At 41.1% G+C, this 24,842-nt stretch overlaps 1 protein-coding gene across 1 annotated transcript in view; it reads right to left on the reverse strand.

Annotated features, from left to right (window-relative positions):
- Positions 1-24,842, reverse strand: part of tmeff2a (transmembrane protein with EGF-like and two follistatin-like domains 2a) — a 92,898-nt gene that overhangs the window by 45,721 nt on the left and 22,335 nt on the right. Inside the window, exon 3 of the mRNA XM_028393848.1 lies at positions 11,467-11,596. Coding sequence (XP_028249649.1) covers positions 11,467-11,596 — 130 coding nt within the window. The remainder of the gene's footprint in view (positions 1-11,466; positions 11,597-24,842) is intronic.

The raw sequence follows: 24,842 nt of genomic DNA on the forward strand, positions 1-24,842 counted from the left end.
ATCTGCACAATTTCAATGACCTTGGAACATGTGGGACACTAAATGTGCAGGGTTTCATGAAAAGTCTTAGCTTGAAAGGATCAGACTGGAGTCAGACGGGGTTCGTGGACGATCAATAAAAACCTTTAGTATCTGCACAAGGGCAGAGGTCTGAGGAGACAAAGACTGGCATTAGAAAATAGAACAAAAATGGCAAGGGAGGTACAGTGGGCACACAGGTTTACATTTTTACCTGCGTGTCTGCCAAACGAGGGGTCACGAGGAAGGGATGTGCACAAGTTTTATTCTATGAGAGCTACTGGAGGATAGGTTTGTGTTTTTTTGTAGTTTTGAGCAATTGATTAGAAGAGGAGAGAAGAAGAACTGCGTTTAACCTCACTGAGCTGCTGAGTCTATACTGAACCGCACACAAACATGGACGACAACCTGTGAACACACACTCTTTCCCGCCTGCTGTAAATAACGGTCGGAAGTTACGCTGAAGCAGAAAATATGATACAAGGCAGTTCTTTATGTACCGAACTGGTAACGGCTGATATCTGAATGGGTTATCTTTACAGCTGTGATTGATTTTCCTGAGATATACACACACAGAGTGAGTGACACACTTCTCTCAAATCACCTCAAATGTAAAACTGCATATATTGTATGCAAAGAAACAGCCAGGTTACATTCATGATTGCTCTTTGAAGCCGTGCCAGCTCATAAAATGTGATAAGAGGACGCCACAAACTGACATTTTACGTGCATTCTATCCAAAAATTTTTTTTAAAAAAGAGAGAGATCAATCACATGAAAAGCAGGAAGTACAGCCCTACATTCATCACACCATCCAATCATTCCACATCAGGTGCCGATGACTGAACGCCTCATCATTGAAGTATTTGGTGTCATCTCTTTTGGCATACTGCATTGTTTTAGTCAACCACACATGGATCACTTTTTCTAGTGTAGTATGGGCACTATAGGATGGAGCCATGGTGCACGGTTTTTTGGCTTTTTAATTTTGAAAATGTGAATAAGAGTGGTGCTTCCTTTTTTATTTTGAAAGCTGTACTTCCTTGTGTTTTCATTCCTCTCTTTAACTGGTTTCTTATCTGATTGTTTTCCCCTGCTTGTGTGCAGTCTTGTCACTTCATCTGTTCCTTGTCAGTTTTTTTCTGCAGCCTGTTTCATGTCATCCCATTTTTTTCAAATTTTTTTTTTTATGTGTTTGATGTTGTCCCGATGTGCTCTTTCTTTCCTTTGCCTCTTGGTATTTGTGCTAGGTGCAGGTTTTCTTTTGTTTCTTTCATCAGCTTTTATGTCACATCTTTTCTGCCGGCATCTCTTCACACCACCAGTTAGCCAATAAATATATATGTAGTCAAAAATTAGGCCTTTTGGAATGATGTGCTTTGGACAGTGTAATCAAAGAAAGACATGCCTGGCTGTGGAAGAGTAACATAGACCAAAGATGGGAAGAGCTTGAGCTGTGAAGCATGGTGGTGGTGGTGCTGCCCTGGGGACCCTGCTGCTACAAATTCTGCATCATATCAGAAAGTACTACAAGATAATGTGAGTCCATCTGTTTGAAAGCTGAACCAGAGGTGTACATTTTAGCAGAATAATGAGTCTACATACTGACAAGCTCATCAAGAAATGGAGGCTTATACAGTCCCATTGACATGATGTGGGGGTGAATTCAATTTGCCTTAAAGGGGGAGATATTAGGCTATTTGTTGTTGTTTTTTAAATTAAATAAATGATCGAATGTGTTGACGGTCCCTGTGGTATTATTTAAATATACTTTAAACACTTATATATTTTATAATTTTCACAGGGACCAAATTATTCAAATATTTTGTGCTTACTCTTCTATCTGTATGTTTACATAAATATCCTGAATTTAATTTGAATGCACTGAAGGATAGCCCCTTAAGATGTAGCATCTCACTTTTAAGGGGTCCTGAAACACTCTCTCTCTCTCTCTCTCTCTCTCACACACACACACACACACACACACGATAATACCGTACAGTACAGACAATGAAAGCATCAAATCAACAGATACACCAATACAGCTTGCTCTCACTCACACACCTGCACCAGCATTTTTAAGTTTGAACCCTCCTACCCCCCAAACAAACATTACATGGTTAGGTTGGGGAAAAAATGTGCTTTTTGCACCTTTGAAATTCTATTTCATTAAAGGCTTAATTTTGAACCCAGCAGGAAACAGATGGTTTTTAATCTGGTGACCACAGTGGTGTGATGGATGCCAGAACTTTTACTGATCAAACAGCCTTTATAGAGTGTGTTAATACCCTCAAACAGAAAGTCTGACAAAGCCAGTAATGACACCTTAAAATCCATTTACACATTAATGACTTCTTAAACTATGCTCCTGTTAATACCCCTAAACTTGCTAATGTGTATCATTCACCTCAACTGTGGTCACAGATTTACATTCTATTCTGCCGATGAAGAAGCTCCAAACATCGTCCCTGCTGCTGTGCAGCTTCTCTGGAACTGTGACCTCACTAAAAGCTAAACGACCTCCACTGATCAATATTATATTGGATTATCATTACTCATTGTAATTACCTAAATTTCAGACAATTTTCAAGTAATTAGAAATGACAAGTTTTTTTTTTCACACAGAAAATGTGTGTGTGGAATCATTCTGACACCTGGACTGATTCTAATCGTTCACTGAAAACTCAGAGAGCGAGAACGTCTTAAATCATCAGACAGACATAAGGCTGCTGTCATCTGCCAATGCTCAAGCACTGCAGTCACACAAAACAGTGATTAAACGTGCCATCAACATTCTAACAATGTGTCAGTTGGATCCTCTCTCAACTCTCTCTTTTTAATGACTTCTTGGAAGTTACGTGGTTCACTCCATGAAGCGAGTTGGAAAATGCCACGTTAGCGCTTGCCTTAGCTTACACTCTCCCCCTTTGGGGAAAATAGACTGCTGGGTTTGTTTCGCTTGGCTAAGCTAATGCTTAACTGCTCCTCACTGTGCTAGGCTAGCACTTGATGTGATAGGAAAGTGGTGCCATCCTGTGCTAATCAGCTTTCACTGGCTTTGCACTGTGGAGGGCTCTTCCTTTTATCGACGTTTAAATCAGAACTTTCTTATCTGTCGGTGACATGAAGGTAATAAAGACAGGAAAGAAGTAGAAACACAGAAATTTGCCTTGTCGGAAATATATACCATTATTGGCCACATTGGCTCCACTTTGAAGGTGTCACAAACTAAAGCCCTGTGATATGATATTATACATGCTGTGCTTACAATTCTATATCGGCAATTAAATGATACTTTTGTTTTTTGAACATACAATAATAGGGAAGTGGTTTTAAATCATGTTTGCCTATGCCTCAGAGACATCACTTAGCATGAAGCTGGCACCTCAGCAGGCCTCCTGTTTACTGTTTGGAATGGCAGCAGACTCTAACGTCTGGCCTCTTGGCCTCGGCAGAATCTAAGAGGCTTAATGAGAGCCTGGAACTGTGAGGGGGCTGAGGAAAGAGCCTGGGTGTCTGTCATATAGCGTAAACAAAAGGAGAGACCTAGTAATGAAATGAGACAGGACAAAATATGCCAAGACTTAAATCAAACATGGATTGTGAATAACTAAATGTCTTCCAAGTATTGTTCAGTGGTCGACAATACTGGCAGCAGAGCTGTATATACAATAAGTCCACTCTAAATACAAGACCAAAGGAAACCAGGACAGCCACTAGAGGAAGGGTTAAACAATCTTAACCACTATAAACAAGCTTGACATGAAGCATCACATACAATAATCAACATAAAAACTAAACTGCAAACCTTCAGGATATGAAATTAACAGCAGTCTGCAACATAAACAATGCCCAATGCCGCCTGCCACTCATTAAGTCAAGCCCCAAATTATACAAAGTCTTAGTTACATGAATGAGTTATATAGAAATTCACAAACAGGAACTTCGGCCTGGGGATTGACTCACTTTTGGAGGGACCGCTAGAGGCTGCAGGGGGAACTGCATTCTGTGACACTTCTGGAAGCTTAGGTTTGTTTTCCTTGTTTTTCTTGTCTTGTAGGCTTTTACATGGATTTAATCACATGATGTTCTGTAAGTAATGGCTGTTTTAATTGCCAGAGCAGTCACTATTTTTTCCTGGTAAAAACTATAAAGATGATGATGCCTCAACAACCTCAGTCATCATTTTTCCAGTCTCACTGGTATCATCTTAGTCATTATACCAGCAGAGGCCTGCAGTTCTTTTCAGCTGTAGAGCTCTGATAAACCCACTGATCACTAGTGAAACGGCACAAAGCTGTAAACAGAAGCCAGTGTCCAACTGATTAACATTAGCAGCTACAGAGGCAGATATTTATGCTTTGTATAGTTGCTGGAGGCCAAAACAGAAAAGTGTTATATTACAGATCTATTTATCGTAACACTGGAAACATCAGATTAATGCTAATGTCTCTTTGCTGGGTATGGCATATCTGAGATCTTGTGGTATGATTAGAAAGATTAAAAGTTTCAGAAACACATACATAGATAGAAGTAGAGATGTCACAAAAATAAAATTTCCTTATGAATACTAGGTTTGGATTTCGTTTCGGGATTCTTTCTCCAGAGATGACTGTTTCATGATATCTCTCACCTTTGCAAAAGAAACAAGTATTGGCACAGTCGAGCTGACATATATCCGTTATAGTGTGTGGTGTAGTTGCTAATGGGATTTTGGTAGCTGGAAATGGAAAAGAGGACAGAGAGAAACTAAAAGAAAAACAGAGCAAGGGAGGGAAAGGCCATTTTTTGTTGCAAGTAGACATGGCGCTTGCATTATTTAGCATAGTTGCTCATATCGCTGGTATTTAAACATCTCCCACTGCTGCACTCATTTTAAGAAAACAGCCGTGAGTATCGAGTAAATGGTTGAAGAGAACCAAGAGTAAAGCCTTCACAACTAGCTGCCTACCATACTTTTCCACATGAAAGGTTTGTGTGTAACGCGTTAAGTTATATAAGGAAGCCCCCACACAGCCAGGGGCTGTCTCAGTGAGGGGAAAAGTGGAACTGAGACAGGGAGGGCCCTTACAAAGCCTGGAAGGAAGACTGTGTTTTAAGTGATGAAATGCAGCATTTAGTGGCATGTGGATGATTTCAGGTGTTTTTTCCACACATGAGACAATGAGTCTGGAGCATTTTTAACTGAGCAGTGGCAGAGTTGGCATCCCTTGTAACCATGGTGTTTATCTGGGCAAGATGTCAGGCAAAGCTTACTGGCAAAGCACAGAAATGTCTTAAAAATACCACACCGCATCACCATAACTTCAAGAATGTAGGTGGGATTATTTTGGTTGTTGAATCAAGAAATCCAAGGAACCACAGAATCAATATGACAGCACAGAATTATGATTTTCAATAAAAAAAATGCCACCCACTGCTACTTTTTGAAGGTTTCTTGGTGAACTGAATAACACAAGTGTCACTGTGTCATTCTTAAATGTATAGTTGTCGGTTTCACTGTTGGCAGTGGACAAGAATGAAGGAGTCATACTGTTTCTATCGAGTGTCATTTATCCATGAAAGACGAAGTTTACTTATGTTTGTGTGTGGAAATTAAAAAAGAAAAGTTATTGGGGTTACATCATTTTAGATGAGATGATGAGAACTAACCAAACAGAGATGCTTGAACACAAGGAGTGGCTGTTCTAATAAGTATAAGAGAAGGTAAACTGTGACATGGCTGTATAGCTACCACTGAGGTCCCCAAGGTGCATATATTTAGAGTCATGTAATAGTTGCTGCTGCACTTGTTGCTGCAATGTTACTGTAGGGTACAACTGCTACTGATTCACTTTTAGTTTTTCTAAATGCTGGTGTCATGACTTTTGTGTATAATGGGAGAAGTGATGTCTGAAAAAGCTTTGTGAAGGGAGCTGAGGTGAGTTTTGTAGATGTGCATCTATGCAATGTGTTACGGTACCCAGGGCAGCCAAAAGAAGGCTTCAAGTCCAGATTTAAGTCCAGATTATTCATCAACTTGAACAAAGTATGAAGTCCAATTACTTAATATTATGAACAAAGGAAAAATTCAAGCTCAATGCCTATTTTGCATCCTCAATATTTTGTCATAGCAAGTGCACTTGTTGCAGAAGGTTGCTGGTTCGATCCCAACTCCTGTATGGCGCTCTTTGCTGGGCTGCCTTAAGCAATTTCCCCATTGTGGGACTAATACAGGTTTCCTAAATAATTTAATTTACATCCATGGCTATGTACCAGCAGCATTTAAACCTATTAAGAAGCTATGATTTGTGTATGTTTTCAGAAAAACGCTGTCACTCTCTCACAAGGAGCCTGTGTGAAATTCCAGTGGAGCAGCTCTGACGGTTCATTGAAGGGTAATATCTGAACAACAGGCTTATTATACCTCATGTATGTGATACAGCTGCAGGAACAAAGACGTGTGGGTATTCCTATTGTACGACTTTAGAATCAGCTGGGAGTCTGTGTTGCAGACATGCACATCTTGTATAGTCCGTGTTGATAGTCTTGCCACTCCTCTTGGATATTTGAGATACACTTTGCAAAGAAACAAAAATGTGGGCACACATCAAAATTGATATCTAATGCGGTCCCTTGTGAATGTAGTGTAGTGTAAACTTGATTTAGGATACACAGAATATAATTTGTGACTTGGAGATAAACACAGATGAAGGTGTTTTTTTTCTCTCTGTTGTATCTTCTTAAAAGCTGCACATCCCCAAAGAGTTGGTGAATATTTTTAAAAAGATAAGTAGCACTAAATCTGTGCGCTCCTACTAATTGCATTTGTCATCATTACTTTTGTTGTTAGGGCACCGGTTAACCCCTGTTTCATGGGTCACAGTTGTGTTTTGTATTAAAGGCTAAATAAAGTGTACACGGCAACATACTACAGAGAAGATATACAGTAGAAGCACTGTTGTCAGAAGACACAACGACCACAACAACATCCTTCTTTGAATCCTGAATTAAGATCTCAAAAGCGCCGCTTGTTGTGGTGAAGAAAAGATCCTTTATCCTGGCCCTTCTTTTTAAAAAAAAAAAAAAGATACAGAAATTCATATCACACACACAGACTTGCACTCATCACATGTCTTGAAAAGGACCTTGCACACAACTAACAAACAAGCAATTTAGAGAGAGGCTGGGGATTTCATGTGACTGCACAGCTCGGCTTGCTGGCACACAGACACTGCTAGCTGCAGTTACATTTCCACCCTGCTCTCCACATGTTCCCTCTGCTGAGCTGTGTCTGTTAAAGGGACCCCTTTAATGGACTTCTGCCGGCTGCCTGTCAGCAAGGGTAACTGAGTCAGCGACTGCTCAACTAGAGCCAGCATTAGGACAATCTTGGCTTAAGCTGTGATTCACACTTTGCCGAAAAAAAAAAAACACATGCAAGTGAATTCACTCATTCACATCTAAGCACATTATTCAGAACATGACTAACTAATTGGTAGATTCCTCTGTGGGCGTCGCTGCCTTTTCTCAAGTTCATGCTCATCCATTTGAATTCGTCACCTTAGGATTAAACACATTAGTCTGGCCAAAAGTACTACACATGTTCTGATTTAATAAACACACTCAATGTTTTTTTGAGCGTAGAAAATACAGTATTACAGCCCACAGTCTATTTTGCTCTATGCCTGCAACCCACTTCTGTACGAGTTTCTTTAAAATAATATATAGACTGGCAAATATGCAGAGAAACCTGATAGAGTGTGTGTCTGGGTGGGCCATAGCATCCTGTAAGTGGTCAGCGTAGTCCAAGCAGCACAACTGGTCTCCACAACAGAGCCGGCTCTAGCCGTTGTGGTGCCCTAGGCGAGACTATGGTACCTGATGCAGGGCTCTAGAGTGCGACCATTTTGGTCGCACATGCGACCTAATTTCTCAATGGTCCAACCAAAAAATATCTGAGGTTGCACCGGTGTGACCAGCTGTTAGAGGGAGATACATTCTCTGCGACTCTGAAAAGTCTGCCTGTGGTCCAACAACAGACACACATCAGTCTCATATCGTGGTCTAAACCAATCAGAGACAGTGAAGGGCAGGACCCCCGTGTGTGTATGTCTGTCTGCCGAAAATCCAGAAGAAGAAGAACACGGATATATGCTGTGCAGAGCTGATGCTGTGTGCTAAAGCTTGTTCCATACTCCACGAGAACAGAGAGATCTGTTACCCGAGGTGACGAGAACAAGAACAAAGTTTGTTCGAACTCCTCATGCGGCCCCCTCACTGCAGCGCGCGAACACGCAGACACACATTTCGCTGCTGAACAGCAGAAACCGCGGTTTAGGTGAACATGTAGCGGAGGAGGAGGATTTGTTGCTATTATGCGGGTTTTGCTAATTTGCTGTTGACCTGAATGAGTGATGATAACAAGCCGGTAATGTTCAGGGAGGGGGCGTGACGTGCTCGTAGCATTATAATGACGGACAGTATTATTTGACCTGTGTGGTTCCATCCATGAAGACTGAGTCACTCTGACTGACAGCAGTCAGCTAAGGAGTTATAGTACATGGTTACATGATGAACGCCCATTTAAAAAGTATTGTTATTATCCTGCTATAGTGGAGCATTGTCTGCCAGTATGATATCTGCATACAGCTAAACTGTAACAGACAGAATAAAAAGTCTGTCAGCTGGAGCTCAGCTTTAGAAAGAGAGGAAGAGGTGAGGAAGATGAGAGAAGAGATACCGTAGCTACATTAGAAACGTGTTTAAGAAAACAAAATATATATCTCAATCACAACCATTAAATAAATAATAGTGTATATAATTTAAATCATTTTTTAATTCACATTGGCAGAGAGATAAGTGAGGAGCAGCCAGAAAATACAGAGAAAGCAAACAGGGAAATGAAGAGTGCTGTACGAACTTTGAATCTTCATTATGAATTTCTGACAGGCAGACTTGTTGGCTAAGTTGTCCATAATTTAAATGAGTACTATTAAAATAATTTGTATTTAACTGGTGCAAAAAGTTAGTCTAGCGCCCTGTGTTGGGCCAGTTTTACCAGCATAGACCAGAACTTCAGCCTCATTTTGAACCGCGGCTGTTGACTCCACTGCACTCTCTGCTCCGCCGCCCTGACTCAAGCTTAATTGTGGGATGACCGGTAGCGTTTTTTTTTTTTTTGTTCACCACTGCTCCCGCTCAAGACAAAAGTGCTGAGATCCACAAATCACGCTGACTTTCTACCTGCAGCAGCGCCCCCTCCAGCAGGTGGTGCCGTAGGCGACTGCCTACGCTGCCTATGCCAAGAGCTGGCTATGCTCCACAACATGAAGTGCCTGACCTTTTCCAACTAAAGACACCCACACAGCAGCTTAAAAACCAAACTATATCAGACAAAAAGCCATTAGCTTTGATAATTACACCAAGTGGTTTTTAGAGAAACAAAGGAGAGTGCCATCAGTACAAAGGGCATATAAATGGCAAACAATAATAATCGAAAAAAAAAACACTGCAAGGCAGCTGTGGTATTCCCTACATATTAGCGGGTATCTACTACAACTACCCTGTAGTTGTTAAAAATTTCAAAACAAGGCTGAACCTTGAAGCGAAGCCAAGGAAGGCCTGTCTGCCAAGTGTTTTATTGCACCAGATGTGTCCAAAGCTTTCCTCACTGATCAGAATCAGCTCGATCGATCGCAGTTTTTACACTAAATCTGGAGGTTTGGAATGCCAATGATGTACTTTTTGGAGACTTCAGTGGACTTGGCATCGATAATGAAATGTAAATGTATCTATCTGCTCAAAAGCTGAAGTTTGTTTACATTTTTTTTTACTGGAACAGACATGAAGAAGAGAGTTTACACCAGATATACAACAAAATATAGAGTTTGTAGAAGAGACAAAATAAACATTCAAACTTCTAATGAAAGTAACAATATACAAGGAACATACAACTGCATCACATTAAAGACTGAAGCAACCAATTAGAGAGCAGGCCTGCTTCTCAGAGGGAGTCCATACAGTACCAGAGCCAATTTTGAGCTAGTGTTTGGAAGTGTTTTGATTTCCATCACTCACCGTCACATGAAACAGACTTTCAGCACGTATCAATCCACAAGCTGACAAACGCATTACACATGTGCCTCTGGCATGTTTATAGGGGTGGTGTAGTCTCCGCTGACAGCTGTTTAAATCACACCTCTGTTCCACTCTCTATACGTTGTGCAATTGTATCTTCACTGCTGAATATCAATAAATCCATACACACATGCAATACTTTCTGCTGCTGTCAGCATGCTGATGCTTGTCACAGTCACCATAGTAACAGAATCTTGAATACAAACTTTTAAACTAGGCCTACCTCTTTCATCAGGTTTTAATTATGAGCCTATCATAATATTAAATTACATATGTTTTTTATACCATTTTTTTTTCTTGTAAAAATGATTATATTTTTCTTCTTTACCTTTAAATATATGCGTTGCTATGCTGAGTGCCTGTATATCGCTGCTGTAACAGTGAAATTTCCCAGCTTGGGATGAATAAATAAACAGCTGACATTAGCCTTCATTGTCATTAGCATGTCCTCATTTTACTATCCGGTTATTTTAAACACAAAGCAGCAGCAGATTCTTTACCATCATAGAAAAATAATGTACACAATATATATATATATATATATATATATATATATATATATATATATATATATATATATAAAAAAGGAAAAAGAAACAGGCATCAAGATGATGTGTGATTCAGTCATTCAATTTTCTGCTTTGTTGAGCATGCCTTGTGGCTACAGTTTTACAGTAACTACTGATGACAATTTGGCAAGTATTCCATGACATTTATTTAAACATTACATAACAAAAAGGTCACAGCTGTCCAAGGCTTCTTTTACTTACTGATAAACACACCGAATTTTAATAAACGGTATAATTAACACTCTGCTGCTTGTTGAGCAGACCTCTGAGTCTGAGGACGTATGATGAAATCTCCTCTGTAAAGACTGCTTTCCCTGTCACTGTCGCTGTGCCCGTTTACATGGAACCTGGCAAAATTACGTCAGATGGAGGAATATTTTTTTTTTTCCATCATTGAATTTTTGTAATTCCTTTGAAGTAAACCATCACTCGGTAATTACTGAATTCCATCTCCTGGAAGATACACATATAATGATAGATGAAACATGTAAGCCTGAACATTTGTACGGTTCTATATAAAGCATTCAAATTGGATTACATTTGTAGCATGTTTGCTTTATCATTTGCTGTTGCTTTTTATCACATGTAAGCATACAGACAGCTGCGCAGCCACAGGAGTGTTACCTTTATTTCACATTCATTCTGTTAGTGCATATGTTCAGTGCGTCCTAGAGGTGCTGGTATTTACGCCTCTCCGTGTGTGTGTGTGTTTGCTTGTCTGGGTATAGGCGTAGGTGCCATAAGGTAAATATATACATACCAGCGGGACAGTCGCCTTCTGACATAATAAGTACTTCAGACTGCTGCTTGCAGGCGTCCCTGCGCAGAAAACACTCGTTCTGGTAGTTCTTATTGTTGGAGCCACACACTGGGGCGTAGTCATTGTTGCACTGCAGGGAAGAAAGAGGAGAAAACAGGTGAGGAGAAGAGCACGGAAAAGGGAGGAGGTCAGATTAAAGCCTTCAGAAACAAAGAAAATACAGAGAATGTACTAGAAAAAAATCTCATCACCATCTTGATATTCTTCTAATATTCTTCCACACTGCATCTTCACTCAATATAATTCTGTTTTTTTAAGTCAATAAATATTCACCAAACCTGTATATATCTCATATATAAGCAGGCTTCAAGCTCAACACAGAACAGCTGAAGATCTGACATCCTGAGCCTTGAACGGTGGAAGCCCCTCCCACAAGGACTAACCAATCATTACTTATGAATAAAGACATGGACCGTTGATAGGATTTCTATTAAATAATAGAAAATGTGTATTCATCTTATTGTGTCTACACTAAAAGCAACAGTTCTCTTGGTTAGGCCACTTAAAAGACAATTCAGCGACCCCCCTGTTCTGTACCCCACATGGTACAGTCTGATGAGCCCTCTCTATAAAGAGCCCTGGAACCCTCCACTTCCTGTTTAGAATTGTGTACCTTAAACTTGGTAGCAACATGCTGAGTTGATGGTGTTACTGGTTGTTAGCAATTAACCAAAATAAAACTTATGTATAGGCCAGTTTAAACGATGATTATGTGTATATTTAAGTAACCAAGAAGTTATTGTTAGCCGGGATAGCACTCTAAACCCCCCTCGCCCCTCTACACAGCTAGAACCACATCTCTTTAATGAACAAAGTAAATGAATTGGTGTTGCCGGTGTGCAACAGCGCTGTCATACCAACTAGCTGTCAGCTTGGCTCATGATTTAGCACAAAACACTCACTTGATATTTCCATATCAAATAAGGCTGTGGTGTTTGCTACAAAAATGGAGGTCACAAGAAAGCAAAGCCATCCTGAGAGGACACCAAAACACTAGAGCAGCAGTGTGCGGATGTCTTTTGCTGTCTACAGATACTCATGCTAGGTTGCTAACCAAGTGAAGCAGTGTCAAGTGTACAAACTTGTATTACTGCCAACGGTTTGGCACACCTTACTTCGGCAGGCCCCCTGCCAAAGGCTTGTAAATATGCCATTACCTACAACAAAGTGAGATAAATCCAAGAGATGTGGCTCCTTTGGTATTGTTTAAAGAGAGGGTTGTGACTTTAAGGTATGAAGGTTGGTCAGTCCAGAAAATATAAAGCATGTAAAAACGTTTCCTCACATTCAAGTAGTGACATCTGGTTTGAGGTTTGTATGACCAGGATTTGTTTTTAACAGGACAATGAGCCAAAACCACATGTGCAGGATATGTAAAGGGCTGTTTGAACAGCAAGGAGAGTGATGGAGTGCTACATCTGCATTCACCCAACCTGAACTCAGCTGACATGAGCTGGGCTGCAGTGTAGGAGGAGCAGCCAACAAGTGCTCCACATATGTGGGAACTCCTTCAAGACTTGTGGAGAATAGTCAATAGCGTGCAAAACTTTTACATTACTGTTATTTAATAGTGTGATATACAATTGCAGTCAGCTGAGATTATTATTATTATTATTTTTATTTTTATTTTGTGGGTCATATTCACACTGCACAACCAGTCTAGCACTTTTTACATCGTGTTGCTCCATTGGAGCAGTATGAGGTTAAGTGACTTGCTCAAGGGCACTCAGCAAAATAGCTGCTAAGGCACAGGAGAACATTACTCATTCATTTCCCCACATGGTTTGTTGCTACTAAGCAAGTCGGGATTTTTCAGATGACTGATGGCACTAGAGGGCTGAGTTTTTTTTTTTTGTCTGTAGAGGAGAGATATTCATTTGATTTGATATTGATTCACCATTGCTACACCACAGAAATAACAAACATGATTATTCAATTGAGAAATATTACCCACTATTCCCTGGGAAGAAGGAACAGCTATGTCTGAGTGTCCACAGAAATTTTAAGCTACGTAGTTGCAAGCCCATAACCTGATTACATTTAACACTGCTGAAAAAAAATGGAGAATGTGTGAAAATGTGTCCCTGCTGGGTGTGACATCACAAGGACAAGGGGCTCACTAGGATAGGCCCTGCAGGAACGAGGCTAAGGAGCTCACGGCTCTTTGTCTCCACTTGTGCTCCCCTTCGAGTCTCTAATGGATTGACCCGGACTCTGTTCTCTCTTGGCTGAATCTTCTGCCTGTGCCCTCGTAACATATTACATCACTCACACAATGGGGCATGTTGTACACACAGGCAGTTATTCAAAGTCTCTGCATGTTTACAGTCACATGGCACATGTCAGCTTCTTATCAGCAAAACAGAACTTGAGCCTCTGTATTCAATTCTTAATAAAAAATCCAATAGAGAAGCCCAATGTGGATATTTCTTCCTTTTTTTGCACCTATACTTTGTTCCACTGGTCCACACACTGCGATATACACAACAAAAAAGAGAGATCAACAGACAAATTGTGTAGATCCTCACATTAGAGAATTACAGACGCCTGCTCAGAGTTGATGTCACACAGATCCTTGCATAAGCATTACCCCAGAGTAAGAAAGCAGGCTGAGCTGTTACTGTGAGGACACCTGTTGAGTAAATACAATAATACAATGTGAGATATTTCATTTTAATACCTCATTAAAATATCAATACAATAATCGTGTAACACTGATTTTTCAATGGTAGCATCTTTTGAGTCGCAGGTTACAGGGCTCAGGGGACACTTTACCAAACTTTTTGGTAATATGTGAAAATATGTGAAATCATACAGCCAATGATGGCTGAGTTTCACTCAAAGTTGAAACACCAATTGTTGAACTTCAGCAGCATTCATCTGTCTCTATTTTCATTGCAGCTCTGTGTCAAGAAAAAGCAGGGGTGTCTGGCTATGCAATGATATTCTGTATAGCTGTATCTAAACTGCACATCATGTTCAGGAAGGAGATTAATAATCAGAGTATATACAAGAGAACCAGCTGAGATTCAAGAGAAACCAGACTATGTCTCTGCTCAATAATTTACATCTCGGAGCGACATCTGAAAAAAAGGACTTTTCACTATGAACAGTATGCTTTTCAACTTTAGCTGCTTTTGTGTGGATGACATTTGATGCCTACACACACACACACACACACACAAGGTCTGATAGCCAAAAGGAGAAGGGCAAAAATAACCACGGCATCGATTCAGGAACCCAGGAGCATCGTAACGATCTAGTGTGAACACAGTTTTTAACAAGCTGAGGGGGGGAAAAGTTGGCAGAATGCACACAAAAGACAGTAAAAGGAGGAGGAGTATAGGAGGGAAAGAGAAACTGCACACTGGCTCTTGATCAAAGGGATTGGGATGCAGGAAGGAAAAGGGCTGTGGAGAAGACAAGAGGCAAAAATGACGAGTGAAATTGGGCTAACGGGGAGAAGTCGGGGGAAATGGATGAGGCTGAGACAGAGGGAGGCTGAGGGGTAATGAAAGTTAAAGGAAAATACAGACGTGATATCCAGACAGCCAGAGAGCGAGAGAGAGGGAGGGAGAGACACAGCCCTGGCTCAACAAACTTGGCACAATAAAAAAGAGCCATATAGTGCCTGAAGAAACCCCGGCATACAGGGGGAAAAAAAGAGAACATCATAAAATAAAAAAGAAAGAAAAGGAAGAAATGGGGACACAGACACAGAGAGGGAGAAGGATAGAAAATCCCCTCAAAGGAGAGCAAGAGAGAATGAAAAAATGGCAACCCCACAAAGGTGCTTGGAATAGCTTACTGCAGGGCCCGTGCTATTTATTTTTTTTGTTTTTTTTTTTTTTTTTTTTTGCTATCGTTCCTCTCTGCCTCCCCCTCTCCCTCACTCTCACACTCTCTCCCATCTGGCTCTGGCTGTCCTTAACCTGGGGACTCTTGCTTTATGCCAGGCATGATGCAACGGAAGGGAAAGCTGCCCGGCAGAACCCTGCGGGTGTCTTTTAAGAGGCTTCTCTTCCTCAACCCATCTCTTGATCTTACCCAGAATTTGGCTCTCAACCCTGTTGAAAGGAGAGGAGTGATGAGGGGGGGGGGGGGGGGGGGGGGTTAAACCTACCATCTCTCTCTAAGAGGAGGAGGGAGAGATGAAGGCTGCAGCTGTGTGTGCGAACTACAGTCTCATATGCAAGGCTTGTAGGAGTGTCTCATGGCTCATCCCGTTTGTATTCTGAGGTGAGGGCGGACCATATGTATGACAGACAGGGAGCAGAAATAGCTTGGCATACATAAAATAAAAGATGTGAAACTCCTTCATCTTGACTTAAAACTCAAAGTGTTGACACTTATCCGCCAACTTCTTTTTATTCATCTGTAACTTTCCCTGATGTGACAGTAAAAGAAAGGAGTGATCTGAGGTTACGATTTCAAACTTTTCTCCTACTCCGCAGCACTTTCTCTAGATGCCACATGACCGATAAGAGACAGAGGCAGGTTTGTTATAGCCCCTGTCGGGGTGCTGCTGCAGCTTTGATCCTCAACTTCCTTGATAACTTAACAGCACATGATGCCGGCAGCCTGAAAATATATGCGCTTCGTCAGCTGTTGCACTTTACAGTAAGTCAGCACAGATGACTGTCAGCTGAGTAGAAAATGAAAAAGACAAAGGTGTCAAGACGAATCTGAGATGAGCGCTTTGAAAGATGGGACACTTTTCTTCAGAGGAGAGAGGGACCATTTGCCTGCCCAAAAATGGGTTGGAGTGAGCATGTTAATGAGATGTGCTGAATGAGACAGAAGGTGAGAAGATTTGAACCTCCACAATTCTCTGCACATGGGGGGAGTGGGTGAAAGGGGTGTGAGGGGTGCCAGTGGCAAGGGCCATATGGCACAGCCTTATGTGCCCGCTGGCTCAGGCTCAGGCCAAAGTCGCAGACATTTCCCTGCAGTGCAGCTCCAACAGAACCTGGACAGTGGTGTGCTGTCATGACCAAGAATACAGAGAGGTGTTAATGGTCGTGCACGTGTGCCAGGAGTGGTATACTGACACATTTCCACTCTTCAGAGCTACAGCTGCACCTCATTTTACAGCAGTTATGTGTGTATTTCAGCCAGTGTCTATTCTTCTCCTTCCACTTACATCACTTCTCACCCATTCATTTTTTTTTCTTTTTGTCATTGGAAATCTATTTTCCAAAAACCTCCTGCAGGGGCTGCTGTGGTTCTGTCGACTCTCCTTATCTGAGCTCCAAAAGCTAAAGCTTTGGGACTGCAGCCAGGACCTGTTGTCTCCCTACCTGCCTAGGATCCAGCACAGGCACACACAGGCAAAGCAACCGATGCATTCACCACCAGAGCACGGGGAAAAAAAAAAAAAAGGAAAAAGGCATCTGCTCCTTACCAGGTCACAACACAACAACCAGGCTAAACAAACAGAAGCATCATCGTTCATTCTGTGCCTTAATAATGGCTTACTGTGTTGACGCCAAGTGTCCGATGAAACTGCTGGTTGGAACAAAGACAGGTGGTAGGAGGAGGAGGAAGAGGAGGAGGGGAAAGCAGAATTCAGAGTGAAAGAACAGGTATGAAGATGTGAGGGAAAGAAATGAGCTATAGATAAAGAAATACATTCAGGAAGGATAGAAGGAATAGAAGAGGTAATTGAAAGGTCAAAAAGCGCAAGGGATGGCGGGGGAGGAGGTGATCGAAACGGGAGGGACAGCGTGCAGGAGTGCAGTGGGATATGCAGAGTGGCGAAGACGCAAAGCAAGGCGATGCGAGTGGGAGACAAAGGAGAGGAGAGATGCAAAGTGAAGGCGGGTGCACGCATCAGTGCGTGACTATGTAGAGGGGTAGGAGCGTGCCAATTTGAGGGGTAGAGCTTTTTTGCGAAATGCAGCAAGAACAAACATGACAGGACATCAGCATCAATGAGCGAGCAAACAAATGACAGCTCCATCCTTCCAGTGGAGCAACCCCCCCCTCCCAAAAAAAACAAACCTCCCGCTGCAATCTCCACATATGCAGAAATCATCATCACTCCCAGCAACAATTACTCACATATTGCAGTAGTGCTAAATAAGATCAGAAGTTTGCAACAAAATATGTTTACATTTTGACTTTTCATATATATATATGTGATAAATGAAACAAGAGTAGACAACCAAAGCTTGACTTCTGACAGCCTGTGTAAAGAGCAGCTCACACGCAGACACTCTGCCACGGATTCATTCTAGCAGCAGGCTTTATATGCTGAAATCTCTAAAAATAACTTAACTGATAACCAGTAACATTAAAATTCAGGGTCACATTCCTCCCTGATGGTGCAGTGACGATCCAACATTTAACCATTATTACAGTCTTCACAGTTGAATCAAATGACGGGGGGGGGGGGGGTCAAGACGATTTAAACCTTCAAATTTAAGCATCTCTAGCTTTGCCAGTGTGAAAACAACAGATGTATTCACTGCAATAAACAAAATTCCAAATAAACGACTTTAAATATTTTAATATGAAATAATATAATAGTCTTTTTTAACAGCAAATAGCCTACAGCTATGGATGAGAACATGTCCCAGTGAAGACAGAATTATAAAAGGCCCTCAGGTCCTGCATGGATGCTAAATAGCCAGATTTAAAGAGACACTACAGGACTGCTAATGACGAGTGTATAATTTGTGGTCATTTTGCATCACTTGTGTCTCTGGGAATCTTTAGCTCAGTGGCACTGGCTACCCAGTGATTGTGTAGTTGTCAGCCTGTTGTGCCTACACTGTGTAAGACATTGAACCATAACTTACTCCTGTGTTATCTTGTCAGGCAGCTCACAAATTCTGTGAGATTACAAACTAATACCCATCAATCTTGCCATGTTCCATGCTATGTGTGTGTGTGGTTGGATGAGGTGGACCAATCGGCGATGTGTGAGGTGTCAGTGGTAACTATGGGCGTGTTCTAGGGGCGACAGTGTCATCCATACATACTGACATCCTAAAATCACATGCCATGTATTCATTTGAAAGTATTCTGGTCTTTCCACAGTTTTTAGAAGGATCTCCCAGATGGCTCTTAGTAACAAACCATCTGGCATGCCAAATCAGAAATCCACACACATTATACTCATAAGCACCTGCCTTCTACCTTCTGAGGAATTTGTTAATCAAATTTCATTTTTTTCCAGTTGGCACTAAATCCCATGAGGCTGTACATGAAACCACCATATTTGTCTGAATTCTGAAGAAATACATGTTTTAGTCGCCAACAAACTGAGTTATCACTAAGAAGAACAAGTGTACTGGCAACAGGTATTTGCAAAAAAGCTCCTCAAGGGAGTTCCCAAAATGCCACCCCCACCTCAGCTGAGATTCCCTGCAGACTGATGGTCCCTCTAGTGTAGCCCCCATCTTCCCTGTGGGTCTGATACAAGGTTACTGGGCCTTTAAATACCTTCAAAAAGGAGGCATCCAGGGGCGGTGACTTTGCCAAATGCCTAAACTGCCTGAAGAGATGTTTGTCAAGATCCCAAAGTGATGTAAAGATCCCTAGGCTCCTGATGATTGGCTTTCCTTGTCGTGTGTGTGTTCACTTGTATAGTTTCTTACCATTTTATCCTCAGCATAATGAACAGCAGAGGCATCCAGTTTTGAATAAAGCAACATGAAACTTCTGTTTATTTATCAGTCTGGAGTTTCTGTCTCCCTCTTCTAACACTAAAAGTGATTACACAAATATTGATGTGTGTAGGTGAACTCATGGATTAGGACCTAAGGGAGTGGCTGGAGTTTTATGTAATCTGAGAGACATAACACCGATATAGGCAGATATTCTCAAAGGAGTTATGAGTGAGTGTTGGCAGGGTTAGGATTAGCTAGTTTGCTAACACAGATTACCACTGGTGTGTTTTTTCTTGGCTGGAGAGCACTTAAGGAGAAGGGATTACTTCAATGCCTGGACTTTATTTTTTTTTGTAGAAGTGTTTGTCCTTGTGGCTCAGTTTGCCTTGAAAGTGATGGAAGAGAGTATGCAGCCACTGAATTTCTATGTACAAACACTGAATATTACATTACTATTACATACTTTATTTGCAAAATTCCAGAGAGCGAAGTTCAAATGTTTAACTCCGACATTCCAATATACCATGATTATAAAGAATTTTTATTGTCATGTGCAATGGTGGCTTTAAGCTTTTAAACTTCAGCAAACAGAGTTAATTAAACAGAAATAAGAAAGACCAAACAGCATTGACTCATAGCTGTCCATATGTTGACCTATATGCATTACCTCATCACCTAGCCAAAGCTCCACAGTAACCATTTACACACTCTTAAGCTGCCATTTTATCTTCATTAATGGCTAATTATGAGCTTCCAGCAGGTGCTAACCACTCAAACTCTAAGTCTCCCTGAAAGGATCCTAGTATCATTTTAGGCATCATCAACAGTTGAAAATCAAATTGATCACTGCCATCATCATCATCATCTAAAACTTCTCACCCAGCCCCTGCCACTTTGCATCAAATTCAGAAAGCAGCTGCAGTATCTACAGAGAACTTATCACACAGCTAATGATATGACTGTGGCTCTGTGTAGGGCAAATTTAGAGTGCTGCTATGCTAGCACAACAGAGACTGCTGCGCATGCAGGAAATCTGGCAGATGCTATTCCCCAAGAAAGCTTTAACTCAAATGGACTTACTGTGGCAGCCTTTCAGTCACTGACTCTTAAGTCAGCCTGCTAGCTTACAGTTAATTCCTTCACTCCCAATGTATCACAACAATAAGCAACACTGTACCACAACTATTCGCCCTTACACATTAAAACAACTTGTACACTATATTTAAAAGTCTTACCCTGAGTTTCATAACACAAATACTCTGTCTGCAAGGCTAAAACTAAATATGAAAACTGAATTCTATGATCTGTGCTTCTTCCTCTCACAGTTGCAATGTTATTAATTTCATTTTTTGATGTTATCACATACACATGTGTGTTTACTGCAGATTTCCAGAGAAGTGAACTACATAAATATCATTATAAAGAGCTATCTTCGGCAAGAACAACCACAAGGAATCAAGTAACATCTCAGAGTCTGAGATTACATGAACAGACATAAGCAATTGAGACAGTATCAGCTTCAGAAATCCAGTATTGATTAGGTTTTACTTTATTTATAGTTACTTCCACTTCAGCTTGACGTGTCTGAGGCAGCCTTTAAAATTTTGAAAGGTCCACAAGACAGCACCAACCCTCTGAATGTTAACTGCAGGGATGCTTCCAAACTCACATGCAAATTCTGACGCATTATATTAACAATCACATCATTAAGACATCTGCTTTCTCTCAACCGCTTAACTAGATGATTAAGGCAACAAAAAGAACCCCACTGTGTACGCGATATCATTGCAAGTACAAGAAAGGCCAGCTAAACAACTTTTACTCATGCACACTTCTCAAGAGAATGACTGTGCATGTGGGCCCTGCTCACTATCCTCCTAAATACAGAGTCAGTGGCTCAGAACTGCTGAAAAGGGATTTCATTCAGCTGAAGGACACTCTTGGGAACCTTTCCATGCAAGCATCTCAGGCACTACCCCAACATAAAACGGTGGTATGAAATGCTCCACTACACCGCTCTCCCTTCATCAGCATGTGTGGCATACAGAATTTCAATGACAACTTTGACATTTTCCAGGGAGAGCAGAAAACTGTTTCAAGAGGATCCACTGATGTTAGCTGGGAGTTAAGGTGCTACACAACAATTAATTTACATGGCCTTCAGAAACATCTTTTGAAAATACCTGAGTGCATCTAAAGCTATCTTAGAAGAGGCACCGACGCACTGTTTGTTCATCAATAAAGTACACCTACAGAAGTTGACCCCCCCCCTTCTTGTATGAGCCGTAAACCTTTCATAAGCTTCTGATATTAGCCATACATTAAGAGGGGCTGTTAGATTTTCAGCTGCAGGCTCACATTCTTGCAGTCCCCTCTGAAACCTCTCAGCTCAGAATAAACTGAAGCACTAGTTTGTAAACCCTTAAAAGGAACATGCAGATTTGAGACGTGGGAGTGATATGTCTAATATGATATTGACAAGAAAGTCATGTTAATACGCATAGGCGTATTAACCACATGGTCAGAGGCATTGTGCATATGTTTGTCTGCGTGCTTTAATGGAATTTCTTTAAATTTGGTAGAAATCTATGGTAATACTCTTGTGTGTCTCTATGGTTACAGGCTATTATTCTGTACATATCCAAGTCTAAAAACCCGGTGACCCTCAGCCTTCCAACCACATTACCCTCCTCCCTTATCCCTTTGGCAACACAATTTCTTCCGTTCTGTGCCATAAATGGTAATAGCACTCATTCATGCTAGCGTATGAATGAATGCGTGAAATAGTGTATAAAAGATGAAATAGTGGTTACATGTTTGTGTCCTTCAAGTGAAACTCTGTATAATGTATGCAGAAGCCCAGCACTGACATGTTCACATAAGTAAGACCTCTAAGAATCCTGTAATTAGGAGTATAAAGAGGAAAAGTGGGGTTAAGCAGGAGGTCACAATGGAAGAATGGCCTAATGCTAAGACCTTAGATTCCATTTTCCTTATGACTGCCACTCTGGCTTTTAACCCTGACCTTGAACATTACCTCAACCAAGTCTTTGTCACCATGATGTTGAGTGTTGCTTTTACCCTCTAACACCAAAACATCTTTATACAAACAACAAGAACAAGAAGAAAAGTAGACTTTGAATCACTTTTTTTTCCTCCGACTGTTCAGTCAATTTTGTCTTTTTACAACATTTTCAAATCTCTCAATCCCCATTTCCAGACTACAATATAGATAACAAGAAGATTTCACATTCATTATCCAGGGTACATATTCGTTTAAACTTGAAACTTCAATTTCCGTACAAACACGCTGCTGCATAATGTTCCTTTGGCCATAATCCAGAGCAGAGTATGTGTACCAAGGAAAAGAACAGCATAAGCCATTTCAATAAATGTTCAACAACGACACATTTACACATCCAAGGGTAAAAAGACCTCGGGCAGTCATGTGGTATGAAGTATGACTCTCATGAATGGGAGCAAAAAGAGGGGGAAACAGGGTTAGGGAGAAGGTCACGGTGAATGAATGAGCCAACATAATGTTGGGACTTTCACACAAGAAATCACTGTTCGCTTTCTACTGACGGTCACGTTGGCTTATTTTTACCATGACCTCAAGCGTGACCTCAACAAAGTGGTTAACACTGTAACCACAACAATGAAATGATACTTTCTCCTAAATGAGTTGTTTTTCCAACTGTGGCCCACGGTCGGATTTTTTTTTAATGCCCCCGGCTTTCGTCTTAAAATGTGTTATTTTTGGCCCGCCAGCTAAACAGAATAGATCACACAAAATTACATGATGTTCTGAGCAGACTAGTGTCAGCTCACGCTGTCTGCGTCGTCACAGTGCCGCAGGACTTAGATGTTGGTTACGTCATTACGTCTCATTTGCATGCAAACCCGTGTAAACATTACATAAAATTAAAACATTTTATGGGCGCCAACTGCTGCTCTTAAACCAGACCAGGCCAGGCAGTAGCATTTGGTCGCAATCAGCTACAGAAGTAAACACTTAATTAATTAAGAGATTATAAAAAAAATTTCAAAGGTTAACCCAACCTTTTTTCACTACTGCCCATGTTGGTCGTATTTCCACTCATGTACCGTACAGCTTAAAATGCCAACACACTAGGGGTGGGCGATATGGCAAAAAATTTATATCACGATTCTTTAATGATAAAATCACGATCTCGATTTTATCACGATTTGTTTTTACATCGACACTAATTTGCATGTTTCTGTGTAAATGACGTCAGGTAGCCTGCTCTGTCACTTCTCAAAAACTATCAGTAGATTTTAAAGGCAAACAACAACTCTGATAATGTGCACTCAGTATTAGTTTTCAATAAACATTAAAATTTAAATAATTACAGAACAAAATAAAGTTTTATTTCAAATAGGTTAAGACTAATGTAGTTCTGTAAAGTATTATTCAACAGTTATTTAAACAGACTGAAGTGAGCCTCCTAAGGGTTAAACAGTAAATACAGTATTGAGACTTAAGTAACTCTTAAAGTTCAATGTGATTTAGAACAAATGATCAAACTTTCATGGGAATCATATCTAAGGACAAACGGAGCTGCTGCTGTCACCTCTGTCCACCGTTTACTAGAGTCCTCATATGGAGCCTCTTCATCAAATGCCTGCGTTATTGTTTTGGTGACGTCATTAGCTGTTGTCTGTGTCTGCATCTGACACACACACACAGGTGCTGATGGCACAACAGCAGCGAACCTGAATATAACATTGATAATGTTCAGAGAGGTGGGCGCGTACGCGCTCATAGCATTATAATACACGCGGCCCTTCCACTGCGACACACGTCGCGTGCACACAGGCTTAGAAGACGCGCCGCTGCTGCCGGCAGAAACAGTACCGAACATAAAGGGGGAGTTCGTTTTAGGGACCAGTTGCTCGGTTCTCTTTTCGTTTTCAGCCGTAGCTTCCTAACAGGGAGGCTGTCATTGGTTGGTCGTGTTCACATTAAGCGCACTGAGAGTTGGCCGAGTGAAAAAAACTCGAACATAGAACTGCAATTAATAGAAGGTGCTCTATGGACGATAAAACGATCTCTCCGTTCTGGTAGATCGCCGATACGTTCAAATCCTTCACGATCATTTATCGTCAAATCGCACAGCCCTACAACACACCATCATCGTCCTATCCACAACTCGCTGTCCTCCACTGTCTGACTTCACAGGAAACCCAGATCTTTCCCACAATACAGATTTAACACAAGGACACATAAACTGAACTTACAATGGACTAAAACTACTGGACCCAATATACTAGTCGTCAGTGCAGCCATCAGACTATCTAGACAGTAACACATTAGGATAGATGAGTTCCATTTGTTCTGTCTTTTTTCAAAAGATGGCAAAGGACACCTGGACAGACAGCTGTGTCAGTGAGAGACAGTCTAAGTGTCCATCAAAACACACCATTTACAGTTGGTTTGAACAATACACCAAGGAGCAAACCAGGGAAAAAGAAGGAGTATAGTACAGCTCTGAGGAAAAAACCCATATAAGGGATGCAAATGGAGGCCTCTTGCCTCCTGTGGGATTGTTGCCTTCCTTAAATTAGATGCTTTATTCCCCTCGTGAACATCATTTGACTTTCTGTCTTACTCACAGATGGGATTAAGAATTAAATTAAAACTTTTGAGCATTCAAGATGTTTCCATATCCAAGCTTG

The sequence above is a fragment of the Parambassis ranga genome, chromosome 21 (assembly GCF_900634625.1).
Source record: "Parambassis ranga chromosome 21, fParRan2.1, whole genome shotgun sequence".
In the NCBI taxonomy this organism is placed as follows: Eukaryota; Metazoa; Chordata; class Actinopteri; family Ambassidae; genus Parambassis; species Parambassis ranga.